This window comes from Grampus griseus (assembly GCF_964374135.1).
Source record: "Grampus griseus genome assembly, chromosome: 18".
In the NCBI taxonomy this organism is placed as follows: domain Eukaryota; kingdom Metazoa; phylum Chordata; class Mammalia; order Artiodactyla; family Delphinidae; genus Grampus; species Grampus griseus.
In genome coordinates, this window is record NC_139012.1 from 71,583,957 (window position 1) to 71,599,624 (window position 15,668).

General features: G+C 39.9%; 1 protein-coding gene across 2 annotated transcripts in view; it reads right to left on the reverse strand.

The window, feature by feature from the left end:
* FRY (FRY microtubule binding protein) overlaps window positions 1–15,668 on the reverse strand; it is a gene marked incomplete at its 5' end in the record, with an annotated part of 329,102 nt that overhangs the window by 127,055 nt on the left and 186,379 nt on the right. For both annotated transcript variants that reach the window (XM_082675865.1, XM_082675864.1), the window contains 5 exons: window positions 5,961–6,093; window positions 7,338–7,509; window positions 11,707–11,793; window positions 13,654–13,762; window positions 14,242–14,345. In XM_082675865.1, coding sequence (XP_082531991.1) covers window positions 5,961–6,093; window positions 7,338–7,509; window positions 11,707–11,793; window positions 13,654–13,762; window positions 14,242–14,345 — 605 coding nt within the window. The remainder of the gene's footprint in view (window positions 1–5,960; window positions 6,094–7,337; window positions 7,510–11,706; window positions 11,794–13,653; window positions 13,763–14,241; window positions 14,346–15,668) is intronic.

A 15,668-nucleotide genomic window follows, 5' to 3' on the forward strand; every position in this document is an offset into this window, starting at 1 on the left:
TTGAGATGTTTCTTGTTTCTTGAGGTAGGATTGTATTGCTATAAAGTTCTCTCTTAGAACTGCTTTTGCTGCATCCCATAGGTTTTGGGTCATTGTGTTTTCATCGTCATTTGTTTCTAGGTATGTTATGATTTCCTTTTTGATTTCCTCAGTGATCTCTTGGTTATTTAGTAGTGTACTGTTTAGGCTCCATGTGTTTGTATTTTTTACAGATTTTTTTCCTGTAATTGATATCTAGTCTCATAGCATTGTGGTCAGAAAATATATCTGATACAGTTTCCATTTTCTTAAATTTACCAAAGTTTGATTTGTGACCCAAGATATGATCTATGCTGGAGAATGTTCCATTAGCACTTGTGAAGAAAGTGTATTCTGTTGTTTTTTTGGATGGAATGTTCTATAAATATCAATTAAGTCCATCTTGTTTAGTGCATCATTTAAAGCTTGTGTTTCCTTATTTATTTTCAGTTTGGGTTATCTGTACATTGGTGAAAGTGGGGTGTTAAAGTCCACTATTATGATTGTGTTACTGTTGATTTCCCCTTTTATGGCTGTTAGCATTTGCCTTATCTACTGAAGTGCTCCTATGTTGGGTTCATAAATATTTACAATTGTTATATCTTCTTCTTGGATTGGTCCCTTGATCATTATGTAGTGTCAATCAGTGTCTCCTGTAATAGTCTTTATTTTAAAGTCTATTTTGTCTGATATGAGAATTACTACTCCAGCTTTCTTCTGACTTCCATTTGCATGGAATATCTTTTTCCATCCCCTCACTTTCAGTTTGTATGTGTCTCTAGGTCTGAAGAGGGTCTTTGTAGACAGCATATAAACAGGTCTTGTTTTTTGTGTCCATTCAGCCAGTCTATGTCTTTTGGCTGGAGCATTTAATCCATTCACGTTTAAGGTATTTATTGATATGTATGTGCCTATTACCATTTTCTTAATTGTTTTGGGTTTATTATTATTTTTTATTATTTATTATTATTATAGGTCTTTTCCTTCTCTTGTGTTTCCTGCCTAGAGAAGTTGCTTCAGCATTTGTTGTAAAGCTGGTTTGGTAGTGCTGAATTCTCTTACCTTTTGCTTGTCTATAAAGGCTTTTATTTCTCCATCAAATCTAAATGAGATTTTCAGATTTTTGTGAAATCTGAAAATTTTTTCAGGTTTTTCCCTCTCATCATGTTAAATATGTCCTAACACTCCCTTCTGGCTTGCAGAGTTTCTGCTGAAAGATCAGCTGCTAACCTTATGGGGATTCCCTTATATGTTATTTGTTGTTTTTCCCTTGCTGCTTTTAATATTTTTTCTTTGTACTTAATTTTTGATAGTTTGATTAATATTTGTCTTGGCGTGTTTCTCCTTGGATTTATCCTGTATGGGACTCTCTTCGTTTCCTGGACTTGATAGACTATTTCCTTTCCCATATTAGGGAAGTTTTCAACTCTAATTTCTTCAAATATTTTCTCAGTCCCTTTCTTTTCCTCTTCTTCTTATGGGACCCGTATAATTCGAATGTTAGTGCATTTAATTTTGTCCCAGAGGTCTCAAAGACTGTTCTCGATTCTTTTCATTCTTTTGTCTTTATTCTGCTCTGCAGTAGTTATTTCCACTATTTTATCTTCCAGGTCACCTATTTGTTCTTCTGCCTCAGTTATTCTGCTATAGATTCATTCTAGAGAATTTTTAATTTCATTTATTGTGTTGTTCATCATTGTTTGTTTGCTCTTTAGTTCTTCTAGGTCCCTGTTAAACGTTTCTTTTATTTTCTCCATTCTGTTTCCAAGATTTTGGATCATTACTATCATTACTCTGAATTCTTTTTCAGGTAGACTGCCTATTTCCTCTTCATTTGTTAGGTCTGGTGGGGTTTTACCTTGCTCCTTCATCTGCTGTGTGTTTCTCTGTCTTCTCATTTTGCTTCACTTACTGTGTTTGGGGTATCCTTTTCGCAGGCTGCAGGTTTGTAGTTCCCGATGTTTTTGATGTCTGTCCCCAGTGGCTAAGGTTGGTTCAGTGGGTTGTGTAGGCTTCCTGGTGGAGGGGACTGGTGCCTGTGTTCTGGTGGATGAGGTTATATCTTGTCTTTATTGTGGGCAGGGCCATGTCCCGTGGTGTGTTTTGGGGTGTCTGTGACCTTATTATGATTTTAGGCAGCTTCTCTGCTAATGGGTGGGGTTGGTTCCTGTCTTGCTAGTTGTTTGGCATAGGGTGTCCGGCACTGTAGCTTGCTGGTCGTTGAGTGGAGCTGGGTCTTATCGTTGAGATGGAAATCTCTGGGAGAGCATTTGCTCTTTGATGTTATGTGGAGCCGGGAGGTCTCTGGTGGACCAATGTCCTGAACTCGCCTCTCCCACCTCTGAGGCACAGGCCTGATACCCTGCCGGAGCACTGAGACCCTGTCAGCCACACAGCTCAGAAGAAAAGAGAGAAAAAAAGAAAGAAAGAAAGAAAAAAATAAAATAAAATAAAGTTCTTAAAATAAAAAATAATTATTAAACATGAAAAAGTTAAAAAGTCATAAAAAAAGAAAAAAAGAAAGAAAGAAAGAATAGAGCAACCAAACCAAAAAACAAATTCACCAATGATAACAAGCGCTAAAAACTGTACTGAAAAAAAAAACAAAACCAGACAGACAGAACCCTAGGACAAATGGTAAAAGGAAAGCTATACAGACAAAATCACACAAAGAAGCATACACATACAAACTCACAGAAAGAGAACAAGGAAAAAAATATACATATCTATATATTAAAAAAAAAGGAAGAGTGCAACCAAATCAATAAACAAATCTACCAATGATAATAAACTCTAAATACTAAAGTAAGATAAACATAAAACCAGAAACAAATTAGATGCGGAAAGCAAACCCCAAGTCTACAGTAGCTCCGAAAGTCCACCACCTCAATTTCGGGATAATTCGTTGTCTAGTCAGGTATTCCAGAGATGCAGGGTATATCAAGTTGACTGTGGAGATTTAATCCACTGCTCCTGAGGCTGCTGGGAGAGATTTCCCTTTCACTTCTTTTTTCGCACAGCTCCCGGGGTTCAGCTTTGGATTTGGCCCCCTCTCTGCACATAGGTCGCCTGAGGGCATCTGTTTCCTGCCCAGACTGGACGGGGTTAAAGAAGCAGCTGATTCGGGGGCTCTGGCTCACTCAGGCTGGGGGGAGGGAGGGGTACGGAATGCAGGGTGAACCCGCAGCGACAAGGCCGGTGTGATGTTGCACCAGCTTGAGGCACCGTGTGTTCTCCTAGGTAAGTTGTCCCTGGATCACGGGACCCTGGCAGTGGCAGGCTGCACAGGCTCCCGGGAGGGGAGGTGTGGAGAGTGACCTGTGCTTGCACACAGGCTTCTTGGTGGCTGCAGCAGCAGCCTGAGCATCTCATGCCCGTCTCTGGGGTCTGCGCTGATAGCCGCGGCCTGCGCCCGTCTCTGGAGCTCATTTAGGTGGTGTTCTGAATCCCCTCTCTTCACGCATCCCGAAACAATGGTCTCTTGCCTCTTAGGCAGGTCCAGACTTTTTCCCGGACTCCCGCCCGATTAGCTGTGCTTCACTAGCCCCCTCCAGGCTGTGTTCATGCCGCCAACCCTAGTCCTCTCCCTGGGGTCTGATCTCCGAAGGCTGAACCTCAGCTCCCAGCCCCCGCCCGCCCCGGCGGTTGAGCAGACAAGCCTCTCAGGCTGGTGAGTGCTGGTTGGCACTGATCCTCTGTGCGGGAATCTCTCCACTTTGCTCTCCGCACCCCTGTTGCTGCATTCTCCTCCGCGGCTCTGAAGCTTCCCCACTCCGCCACCTGCAGTCTCCGCCCGTGAAGGGGCTTCCTCGTGTGTGGAAACCTTTCCTCCTTCACAGCTCCCTCCCAGAGGTACAGGTCCCGTCCCTATTCTTCTGTCTCTGTTTTTTCTTTTTTCTTTTGCTCTACCCAGGTACATGGGGAGTTTCTTGCCTTTTGGGAAGTCTGAGGTCTTCTGCCAGCGTTCAGTAGGTGTTCTGTAGGAGTTGTCCACCGTGTAGATGTATTTCTGATGTATTTGTGGGGAGGAAGGTGATCTCCACGTCTTACTCCTCTGCCATCTTGAAGGTCTCCCTATCTCTTTGTTGTTTAGAAATGTAGCCATGAGCCATTTTCCACTCAGGGATCTGCTTTAAAGTCTAGCATGAAAACTATTTCTAGCCCTATTTGGGGGGGGCGGGGCATCTTAAGACAGTTGAATAGGAGAAAGTAAAGAATCACCTTAGAAAAAGTTTAAGGTATTGTGAAAATACAAATGAAATGTTAACATTTACATTTAAACCTGTACCTTTTATGGTTTTGAATGTATTGTTTTGGTCCTGACCCTGTCTTATGATCTCTGGATTATAAACATAGTTTTCCTTTGAAGGCCTTTCATTTCCTTACTATTTCAGAGGAAACAACAATGTGGCAGCAGTTTTTTTTTTTTTTTTTTTTTTTGCGGTACGTGGGCCTCTCACTGTTGTGGCCTCTCCTGTTGTGGAGCACAGGCTCCGGACACGCAGGCTCAGTGGCCATGGCTCACGGGCCCAGCCGCTCCGCGGCATGTGGGATCTTCCCAGACCAGGGCACGAACCCGCGTCCCCTGCATCGGCAGGCGGACTCTCAACCACTGAGCCACCAGGGAAGCCCTATGGCAGCAGTTTTCAAAGCATTTCTTACATCTTCTACATTGTAAACTGAAAACTGCTTTAATATGTTCAGAGAGTGTGCAGTAAGGAGGTTAAAGGTTATGGACAACCTGGCAATTTGTTAGGTAAGGACCAGATCTGTAGACAAGATGGTTAATGTCATTAACTTTGGTCAATTTCAATTCTGCTACCATTTTGGTTGAAAAATCTAAAGCTACATGCTCTCCATATCATTTAAATGAAGTGACTGGCAAGCTGCAGGATAATACACATTGTATAACTCCAGTTTTGTAAAAAAGAAAATGTATATATGTATTTGTGCTGACATTGGGAAAGGTCTGGAAGAAATCACCCTGAACCAAGGAATGGATGCAGATTTCAAGTGGAGCTCTGTGGAGGAGGCTTTCATTTTAACTTGCCATACTGCTAAATATGTATTTAAAATAATTCTGTATTTTTAACTTTATTTTATCATGTTTTGTCTCACTGTAGTTTGTTTTTGACATACTACTATTGTAATAAAAATACACACCCACAATATGAACTTCCCTATATAGGTAACAACGTTCCAACTAACTGTGATATTTGGAATTGGACACACTGAGTGACAAAGAAAATTTTCCTAATTGTATGTTTAGAAATGTATGCCACTGGTGCCAAATATAATTTAATTCATAGTTCAACAACAAAGTCCAAACTGTCTTAAAACATAGTCATAACCTAACCTGCGTTCCTGCCATAATTAATCACAAGCAGCAAAATCAAACTGTGTGTTTCTAATGAGGAGCTCCAATTACAAATCTAGATCTTGGATTTTGGCTAAGAACATCTGATTTCTACATTCTAAGCTACAAATGTATTCTGAAAATCCAGTATTTCTATGACACAGTTACATAGAGAATATTAAGCAGGTTTAACTCTCACTGTTCAGGAACGCTCACTAGAAACAAGTAAACTTGAGATTCATAAAGATGGAATGTCTCTAAACTGGTGATGACGCTGTATCACATGGGCTTGAGAGCAAAACATTACTTCTGAAAATGTGGACCAGTAAAAGTGTCTTGGGCCCATTTTCTAACTTACTGGCCTAATGATACTTGAAATATTATCAAAACAGATCAATCTCAGGTTTGACTTTATTTTTACAGTTAGTCAAATATTATCAAACGATGTTTTTACTATCCCTAACACTTCTTAGAACTCGGACTCTAATAACATGAGAACAAAATACAGAATAAAGGGGAAGAACCTCTGCTGGTGTCTTCTGGTTCATTAATCCTTCATTGAAAACTTAGTCCTCACTGTACTCACGTGATCATGTCTTCGGGTTCTTTGTTTAACATCTGGACGTTAGTTAGCATCATACACCTTCCTACTTCTTTATCAAGGTGCCTTAAAATGTTGTCCACAGCTTTTCGTACTTGAGAGTAATATAATGACATGCCTGAAAAATACGCATGACAGTTACATCTTTGACTAAATCTATCAAAGAGTGAAATCCCATTTTATTCATCCTCTGTGATATATTTCTACTGAAGACCTTCCGTGGGTCAGTGAATTCTCTGAGCAGAGTCTAATTTAATCTCTTATCTGCAGGACTCTTAGCATAGTACCCACATGTAGTGGGTGTTCCCGAAAGAATCATTTAAATTTAACACATAGGAATTCTAATACTTCAAAGGGAAATATTTTCCAGAAGAGTAAAAATAAACAAGGAAACAGAAAGTTCCACACTAGAATTTTTAGTTTTCTGGTTAGTATAAAAAAATTCAGCATAATGAGTGGTTATGTGAATAAAAGATAATTCTCATTTGGGGTTAGAATTTTAATAACTTTATATTATTCTCTGAAATATATGTGTGGGTTTTTTTAGTAAAGGCAACAAATGATTTCACATCATAATTTTTTAAATGAAGAAAAATTTACCTCAGGTATATTATTTTTACCGCTCTCATTAATACAGTGGAAGAAAATGTGTACAGAATATGTATTTCATATTGATATTTTTGAACTCATTTAAGCATTGCATAACTAAAGATAAATATTTTAAAGGAAAAAGTTTCCTCATATGTTTCCTCTAGGTCTTTGGAATCCAGGAACTAACTTAACAAGTTTGCAGTAGGTTTCTAAATTCAGGAACTCGGTAAAAGAGAAACAAATGCAAAAGATCATCTCTTTGGGTTAAGATAGTTAAATTAAAAAGAAAATAATCTCACGTAGGCTAAACCCACAATATACCCTGGCATGTATGGGACTTGGCATGTTTAAAACACAGATTAAACTAATTTTACTGAAAAAAAAAATAGAAGAAAAGGAACTATAAAAATGAATGAGGGAATGAATAAATGAATGAATATATTTATATGTTTGCTTTATAAACAGGATTATCTACCAAAGCACACAGATGTCTTAGAAATTTACTGTAAACTGCAAATTATCAATATTAGAAGTTTGAAAAGACCACAGATAAAAATCTAACATTTAAACGGCAAAATGTTTACCAGGAAGTTCCAAAGAGTTTAAAGGGCAGTAAAACAAACCACAGCATGAATCAAAACAATTAATGTTGACATGTCTCATCAGCTACTTTTATGAAGATTTTAAAAATATATCTCACTAAGGGTAAGTGTCTATTGGTCATTTTAAAGGCTTAATAAGGCCCAGTGCAAACATATCTTTGAAACCCACCTATCATTTTGGCTTCCTCTTCAGTTAGTGTTTTACTCAGATATGTCTTCTTCACCCTCAGTGTGTTTCCTGAAGGGAGAACGGCTCCGGTAACTGGCATGGGAGGTTCCCCATCTTTCTGCTGCAAGCTATCAGCTATGACCAAGAACGCCCGTAAACCAATGTTCATCCTCTGTAAGAGACAATATGTTCATGGTAAAGAGAAAGACCCAATTATTGTTGTGAAATTAAGCCACCAGTCTTTCAAAAGAAGTTAAGCATGGTTTGCCTTCTAGATTAGTGTGGGAAAATCATTTAAAAGGGTTTAGGCCAAACCTAAGAAAATGAAATTAAGTTTCTGACACTCTTTGTTGCTGCATCACAAGAAAACAACTGGGAAGATTTTCACCAAACTTGGAGGGTATGTTTGAGATGGTCAGATTCATTCTGTTTGGGGGATCCTGGGTGCACCTCCAAGGGATAGGCAGTCCCCCTTTGGAGCAGCTGCAACTAAGGTAAACTGAGGTCAACAAAAATCTCTTTGTCTCCTGGGAGGAGACATGTGTTAACTCACAAAGACTGAATGAAAACGAAAGGGAGTTCCAAATGTGAATCATAAAAATGTAAGTCGTCTGCTCTGAATTGCAGGTTGTTGACTTTTGATTCACAAAGGCTGGCAAGTTTGAAAATAAATTTAAAGAATTCGAAGCCACAGAACCTGTTACTTATAAAAACACATAAACTCATAAGAAGAAATGTCATTCTGGGCCAGATCATTATCTTCCCCAGGCTCAGATAAGGCATAATATTGGCTCTGAAAGATGACTCAGTAAGATAGTTGCTCCCAGCAGCAATAATCTTAAAAGGTCAGAAGGTACTAAAACATCTGTCGTTCCTTAAACAGCCATGTGTAAACACTTACACTCATATTTTCAAACCACATCAAGGAATAAGTTCCCTAAGTAGACCGCTACCTAATGCAGAAAATAATTACCGTTACTAACAATGATAATCTAATTACAATTTATTGAGTTCTTAAAATATATCCAGAACTGCTCATTAACTCTCATCTTTAAGATAGCCATGCAAGGAAGGTATGATTATTCCCATTTTTCAGGTGAGGAAACAGAGGGCCACATAACTAGTAGGTGGGAAGCTATACATTCAAGTTGGGTTTGCCCGAATCACCTATTCTGTAGTACATGATTATATCTTAGAACATGAAGTAATATTGACTTCTAAACTATTTATTCAAGCTTCAAGGAGTAGGGGTATTTCAACCAGGGTGTGGTAAACATTTCTCTGGCCCATTCATACCCAATCCAATGTGTATTTTATGATTTTATGGTTTTCAGTAATATTCTTTCTCCATTTTCTAAAATGAAAGAGTATTCATTTTAAAAAGTTTAAATGTATGTTAAAGTCCATTAGTTTCCTCACTTATTTTAGTAGTTCTTTCATGAAATGTTTTCTAGATTTGTGGATATTTTTCAAGACACAGCATTGTTTTGGGTGAGGAAATACAGCGTTTAATTCAGGAGATGCAGTATCAGTAGGATGACTGTGAATTGACTTAAATGATCAAGCTTCAATTATTTGTAAATGGATTACCCAATTTATGAGCCATCCTTGCCAGTTCTCTTAGTTTTCCTTTTCTCTGAATATTCTAAGGGCAGAAGTAAGTTGGGATAGTTTGGGAAATATAGTTTTAACTCAATTTCAAAAACAATTTCTTCTTATGTTTTATATAGCTCTGCATCATACCTCTCCTTCTATTATCTGTCTGGTCTTGAGAAATTACTTAACTTTTCCAAGTCCAAGTCTCAGCTTCCTTTCTGTAGAATGAGAATAATAATACCTATTGATCATATAGGGCTATGGTGAGGATTAATACCTGAAAAGTTCCCGCTGGTAAATATATATTGTAGGCTAGAATCTCCACTGTTTTCTACTGAAGTCAAGTTTATTGAGATATAATTCTCATATAGTAAAATACACTCCTTTTAGTTGTACAGTCCTTTGAATTTTGAGAAACATATATAGTCAGGTAACTATCATCACAGTCAAGATATAAAATATTTCCATCATCCCCAAAAGTTCCTTTGTGCCTCTTTACAGTCAGTCAGTCCTCTCCTCCAACCTCAGCACCTGACAATCAGTGTCTAATTTCTGCCTATAATTTTGCATTTTCCAGAACGTGATATAAATGGAAGCAAACAGACACAACCTTTCGTGTCTTGCTTCTTTCACTGAGCTTAATGCTTTTGAGGTGTTGCTGCAGTATCAGTAGTTTGTTCCTTTTTATGGCTGAATAGTATTCCATTGTGCTGATGATTCACAAGTTATTTCAACATTCACCAGCTGTTTGAACATGAGTTGCTTTCCTGTTTTTAGTGATCATGAATAAAGGTGCTATAAATGTTGATACAAATCTTTGTGGACAAATGTTTTAATTTCTCTTGGATAAACACCTTGGGGTAGAACTGCTGGATCATATGCCAAGTGTATGTTTAACCTTATAAGAAATGGTTGTACCATTTTGCATTCTCACTAAAACATCAATAGTATAAAGTTCCAATTGCTCTGTATCCTTCTCAGCACATCTCACTGTGGTTTTAACTTGCATTTCCCTAATGACTAAGGACGTTGAACATCTTTTCATAGGTTTATTGGTCATTTGTATCTCTTCTTTGGTAAAGAGGCTCTTCATTTTGTCCATTTAAAAAATTGGGTTATTGAGTTGGGAGTTCTTTATATATTCTGGATAGAAGCATTTGTCAATACGTGTTTTACAAACATTTTCACCCAGTCTGTGGCGCTACATTTTATTAACTTTTAAAGCCCATACTTTTGTATTTTATCAACTTTTTCTTTTGTAATTTATGCTTTTTGTATCTTATCTAAGAAATTTTTGCCTACCCAAAGGTTGCAAAGATTTTTATCTTCTGTTTTCTTCTGGAAGATTTATGATGTCGGATTTCACATTTAGGCTTATGATTCATTTTGAGTTAATTTTTCCTGACAGGGCAAATTATGGGTTGAAGTTGATTATTTTGCAAGTGGATTTCCAACTGTTTAGTACCATTTATTAGAAAAACTATCCTGGGAATTCCCTAGAGGTGCAGTGGTTAGGACTCTGCGCTTTCACTGCCAGGGGCCAGGGTTCAATCCCAGGTTGGGGAACTAAGATCCCGTACGTCACACAGCGCAGCCAAAAAAAAAAAAAAAAGACTATCCTTCATCCATTGAAAAGCATGGAACCACTGTTCCCAAGCCAAAGAAGACTCTTTAGTACTTGGGCCATGGGCCTCCTTCCAGCCAAAATGCCCCGAATTTGCACTGGCTTTGTCCCCCTCCCATTGGCCCACTGACCCTGGCTGCAGCCATTCCAGAAGCCTGTGATGTCACTAAACACCAGACAGAAACTCCCACTTTAGGGCTTGTTGGGCTGTCCCTACATACATGGCAACCTTAGCGCCAAGAAGAGAATTCAGGGTGTGGTGGGAAGAAGCATGAGGGTGCAAGGAGACCTGGGTTCCCCTTGCTGCTAACCAGCTGCCTATTCTGAGTCTCTGGGCTCTGGGTCTCCTTCCTCACTGACAGAATGAAGGAGCCAGACAATATCATAGTGATGACAGGAACAACATTTAAAAATTTTTTTCTGGTGTGCAATTTCTTTCTTTTTTTTGCTTATGAATTTGTAATATCACGATGATCTGTGAGGTGATCTAGAAAAGTAGTTTGTCCCTTTTACTAGTAAAAAAGCTGAAGTTCAGAGAGGTCAATGTCTTACAGCTAGTGGTTAGGACTCTGCACTCTGTTGGTGGGAATTCCCACCAACAGTCTTTTTAGAAGTTTAAAATTGCACGTGCTTTTCATTTGCCTAAGCCGCCCCCCTCCCCCGCACATAAGGTACATCATACCCATTATACACTCATTTCCATGATCTGCCTGGCCCTTGAATTGTGATGCTGTCACAGAATCAAAGATGCATACATTACTTATTTAATTTCACTAGATTTTAGTATTTTATCATTGCATCTATTTATTCTTCTCGTTTCATCACTTTCAATACTCCTCAACTTGCTAATCTGCATCAAAATAGTTACAAGTACTGACTTTCTATAATGAACAACCAGACATACAGAGACAGATTACCTTTCGGGGCAAGGTTCACTCCCTTCTACAAGAACAGAATGTGGTAGGACGTCAACTTTTCATCATTCTAGGTCTATTCACCCAAAAATCTTACTTCTCTACTATTTTAGTCAAATAACATGGACAGAAACAAACAGAAGACTTTTTTGGAGAAGACGGCCTTCACCCCATCCCCCAAGGTTGCAAAGCAAAGGGAGGTTTCTGTCGATAAACGCAAAAGGGTCATTCTTACCTCTGGATTGAGACTGAAAGCTTTTGCTGGTTTTCCCACACAAAGAAAATCAAAAATGATTTCTTTCATTGCAAAATCTAAACGTTCCTATAGTGAAAAAGGGAAATCAAAACAAAGCGTTATTTTAATTCAACATGAAAATGTCTGTTTTTGTCATATGCACCAAACAGGTGGCTTCTGAAAGAAGAGGGGTATCGCTTAGTTGCATCACAGAGAATCCCTGAAGGAAAACCATGTCCATCCGAACCTTCGGTGGAGCTGCTCCTGTTTCCATGTGGCATGTGGAGATGCTTTATGTAATATAGGTAATTAGGCCCTAAAGCACAGAATGACTAATAACTAAAAATCAAAAAATGAAAAACCAAAACGCTCTGAGTATCTGGGCTTCTACACAGTGCAAACTCTTCCTGCTTGTCCTGCCAATGCTGACACCTTCCTGAAACTCAGCTTAAAACATATTTGTAAAAACACCACTGCAAAATGACCATTTTCTTCTCTTCTCTAACATTTCCAATCCCTTGGCTCATATTACAACAGACAATCCTGCAAGTGAAATGAATAATCAACAGATAAGAACTATTAAGGTTACTTAAATGAGAACGTTTACGCCACATTCTAATAATCTGAGACAGTGACTACTAAGATATGTCACGTTGATTTTATACAATATATTCCAGAATAATCAAAGCACATTCTCAGCCACATGATAACTACATGTAGAAAAGTTCTGTGAATTCATCCACCTGCAGAGCAAGTACTGTCCTTTCCCTAAGTACAAATATCACAGAGACACTTCCTTGCACTAAAAACACAGAGAGATAGTATATATTAAATGGTCTGTGAAGTAGCCATTGAACCTTATGTCTTTATAGCAATATCAATTACACTTCAACAGTACTTTCATGCCTATTATTTCCCTTTATCCACACAACGTTCTGAGGGATACTGGGTAAGCACTTTCATCCACATTTTATAGATAAAGGCACTGAGAATAAAGATGTTCTATGACTTCTTTAGGGTATGGAGCTGGCTCACGGCAGAGGCTGGACTGGAATAACCAGCTTTTCATGCTTCTCTATAAATCACAAGGAAGCCAAAGTTGGGATAAAAACCATTTACACACAAAGTGTTTTAAAAACTAGGGCTTCCCTGGTGGCGCAGTGGTTGGGAGTCCGCCTGCCGACGCAGGGGACACGGGTTCGTGCCCCGGTCCGGGAGGATCCCACATGCCGCGGAGCGGCTGGGCGTGTGAGCCATGGCCGCTGAGCCTGCGTGTCCGGAGACTGTGCTCCGCAATGGGAGAGGCCACAGCAGTGAGAGGCCCACGTACCGCAAAGAAAAACAACAACAACAACTTTTAAAAGTCTCGGGTCTAAATAGTAAACACTAAATGTTTAATATCACTGGACCCAGTTCTTAAGTAAAATAGTATGTATGAAGTGCTCAGAACAGTTCTTGGCAAAGAATGAGCGCCTGATAAAAGCTAATATTCCTGTTACATTCTTCTTTTTCACAGGGTGAAAGAGCATTATGATTTATTTACTCCTCCAGGTTCACTAAATTATCGTCTTCTAATTTCCTCCAAACATCAGACTCAATTTCCTCCTGACTTGAAGCATCTAGAGCAGAGAAGCAGGAACAAACAGGGCCTAGGAGTCAAGAGACCCTCTTACGAATAGGCTCTGTGACCTCAGATCAGTCACTTAAACCCTGCCTCTCAGTTCTTTCATTGGTCAAATGCTGAAGACACTTGGCACACCATGTCACAATTTGTTTTGAAGCAAAAAAAAAAAAAAAAGCTATGTGTGAAAACACTTGCAAAACCATCCTGAAAAGTCTGCACACGTGAGATTATTTTAGACTCTTCATCTGTTAGTACTTCATAAGAAGGAGGTGGCTACTTAGAGGCAATTAGAAGACTCTCACTGCCAGACGCATCTCCATTACCTGGGCAATGAACTGGATGATTTTCACAAAGATGTTCAGAGGCATGTCCCTCGGCACCACACCACGGGACCCTTTGGGGAAAAGTGTTGTGATGATGGTTATAAGACGGCTGAAAGATAAGGGAAAAAAAGAGAAAACAAGCAAGATTCGCTGAGCTCCTGTACATTAAGGGAAAATGGCAGGTGCTTCATCTTATCTAAGTCTCAGAGAGAATTCAGAGAAAGAAAACAAACCACTTCATCTCTTTTCCATTAGCATAATTACACTCTGAAAAGGTTTTCTGGAAAACTAAGGGCAGCTGGAAAATTATAGCCACTTCCTTTGTTAGAGTGGTGAATGTAGTCCTGACACAGAACTTGGCAATCCTGGTAGAGGCTGGAGTTTCTGTAATGGCTGTTGAGCCAACGTCTAAGGAAAGCCTGAAAAGGTCCAGAGGACTTAGAGCTTTTACAAACCGTCAGCTTTGAACAGCTTCTAGTTTGGTTAGCATAGTTGGCAATGACACAAAACACCCTTTTCACTGGCTGAGTGATGTGGTTACAGTTAACTCAGTGATGGGGTTACCATTAACCCAAGCCAGCTCCTTACCTCTGAGTGGCTGTGTTGCTTTCACATTTAATTCGAATCATGTAAACCCAAAGTAATCTGTACAGAGATTCCAGTGCAACTCGAGCCATCTTGGGGTCTTTATTCTACAACAGAAACCGAGATAAAAGATTGCAGATTAAATGGTACTGTGCAGAGGTTATTCTTTTCTGAATGCCTGGTAATGGAGGGCCACAGGTGGGTGGTAGGGTGCCTATGAGGTACACTGCACCACCTGGGACTTATGGGGTATTTGCCTCCTGGTGCCCATTGGGTAAATAATCTCTGAGAATGGATCCAACTAGCCAAGAGGGCAGGACTGAGCAGTTCGGGGGGAAGTCGTCTTTCTCTCCTTTCTAAGGTGAATACTGGCGATTGCCTTCTTCCTCCAGGTCCTAGGGAACTGTAACCCCTGGCGCCAAGAGGAGAATCAATCTGTCCTACTGTTGATTATGCCCTTGTAAACACCACCCACCTTCACCTCCCATCTCTTTGCCCTCCAACATCTATTGAGACTAATATATAATAAGCACTGGGATATAGAGATACAAGTTTATCCTTTTTCCCTGAGATGTTCACAGTCTATGGGGAGGGGGTGGCAGTTGGGAGACAAATAATAAACAGTCAACTCAAAGACACAGAGAAAAACTGGTGGGGACAGGAGCTAGAGGATGGAAAGAAGGGCAACCTATGGCGAACACAAGGACTGGGGTCAGGAAAGGTTTCCAGGGGCAGACGAAAACTCAGACGAACTTAAATCCTTTCACTCATTTGTTCATTAAGCAAACATTCGAGTGGCTACACTGGGCCAGGTACTATGCTTGACACTAGAAACCAAGATGATGGGGAGTGAACAGCACTTTACAGAGAGGCAACAGCACAAAGAAGCTAAGAGAGCAGGTGAAGGAGTCATGTTTCAGAAACTGGGGATGGTTTTTCTGCCAGGACACGGGGCCAGGCGAAGGAGCAGTGGCTGAGGAGGCTTGAGAAGAACCTACGTGCCATGCTAAATAACGGGACCAGGGTTCTCATGGTGGTGACAGGAAGCCATGAAGCTCAAGGAGACCATGTGAGAAGTCTGCAGCGTGGGGCATGAAGCAGGGGCAGGGAGGCAGCCAGAGCACAGCTGCCAGCTTCCAGGGTCTAACAAACAGGCCAGGTGGGGGGAATGGATTTTGTCACTGGATGGACATCGCCTTCATTCTTCCCCTTCTGACTCTCACTCCATCCTTTCAACTGATTTTATAGGTTTTATCTACAAAACGTTTTGAATTTGGCATCTTCTCCATTCCCACTTCCTCTGTTACAGTTCAGGCTTCCAGCACCTTCTCCTGGGATGCTGCAGTAACCTCCTAAACAGTCTCCCTAAATTGATTCCCTCACTGCTATCCTGTCTTACACTGATTATAATCCCTTCTATTTAAAAATCA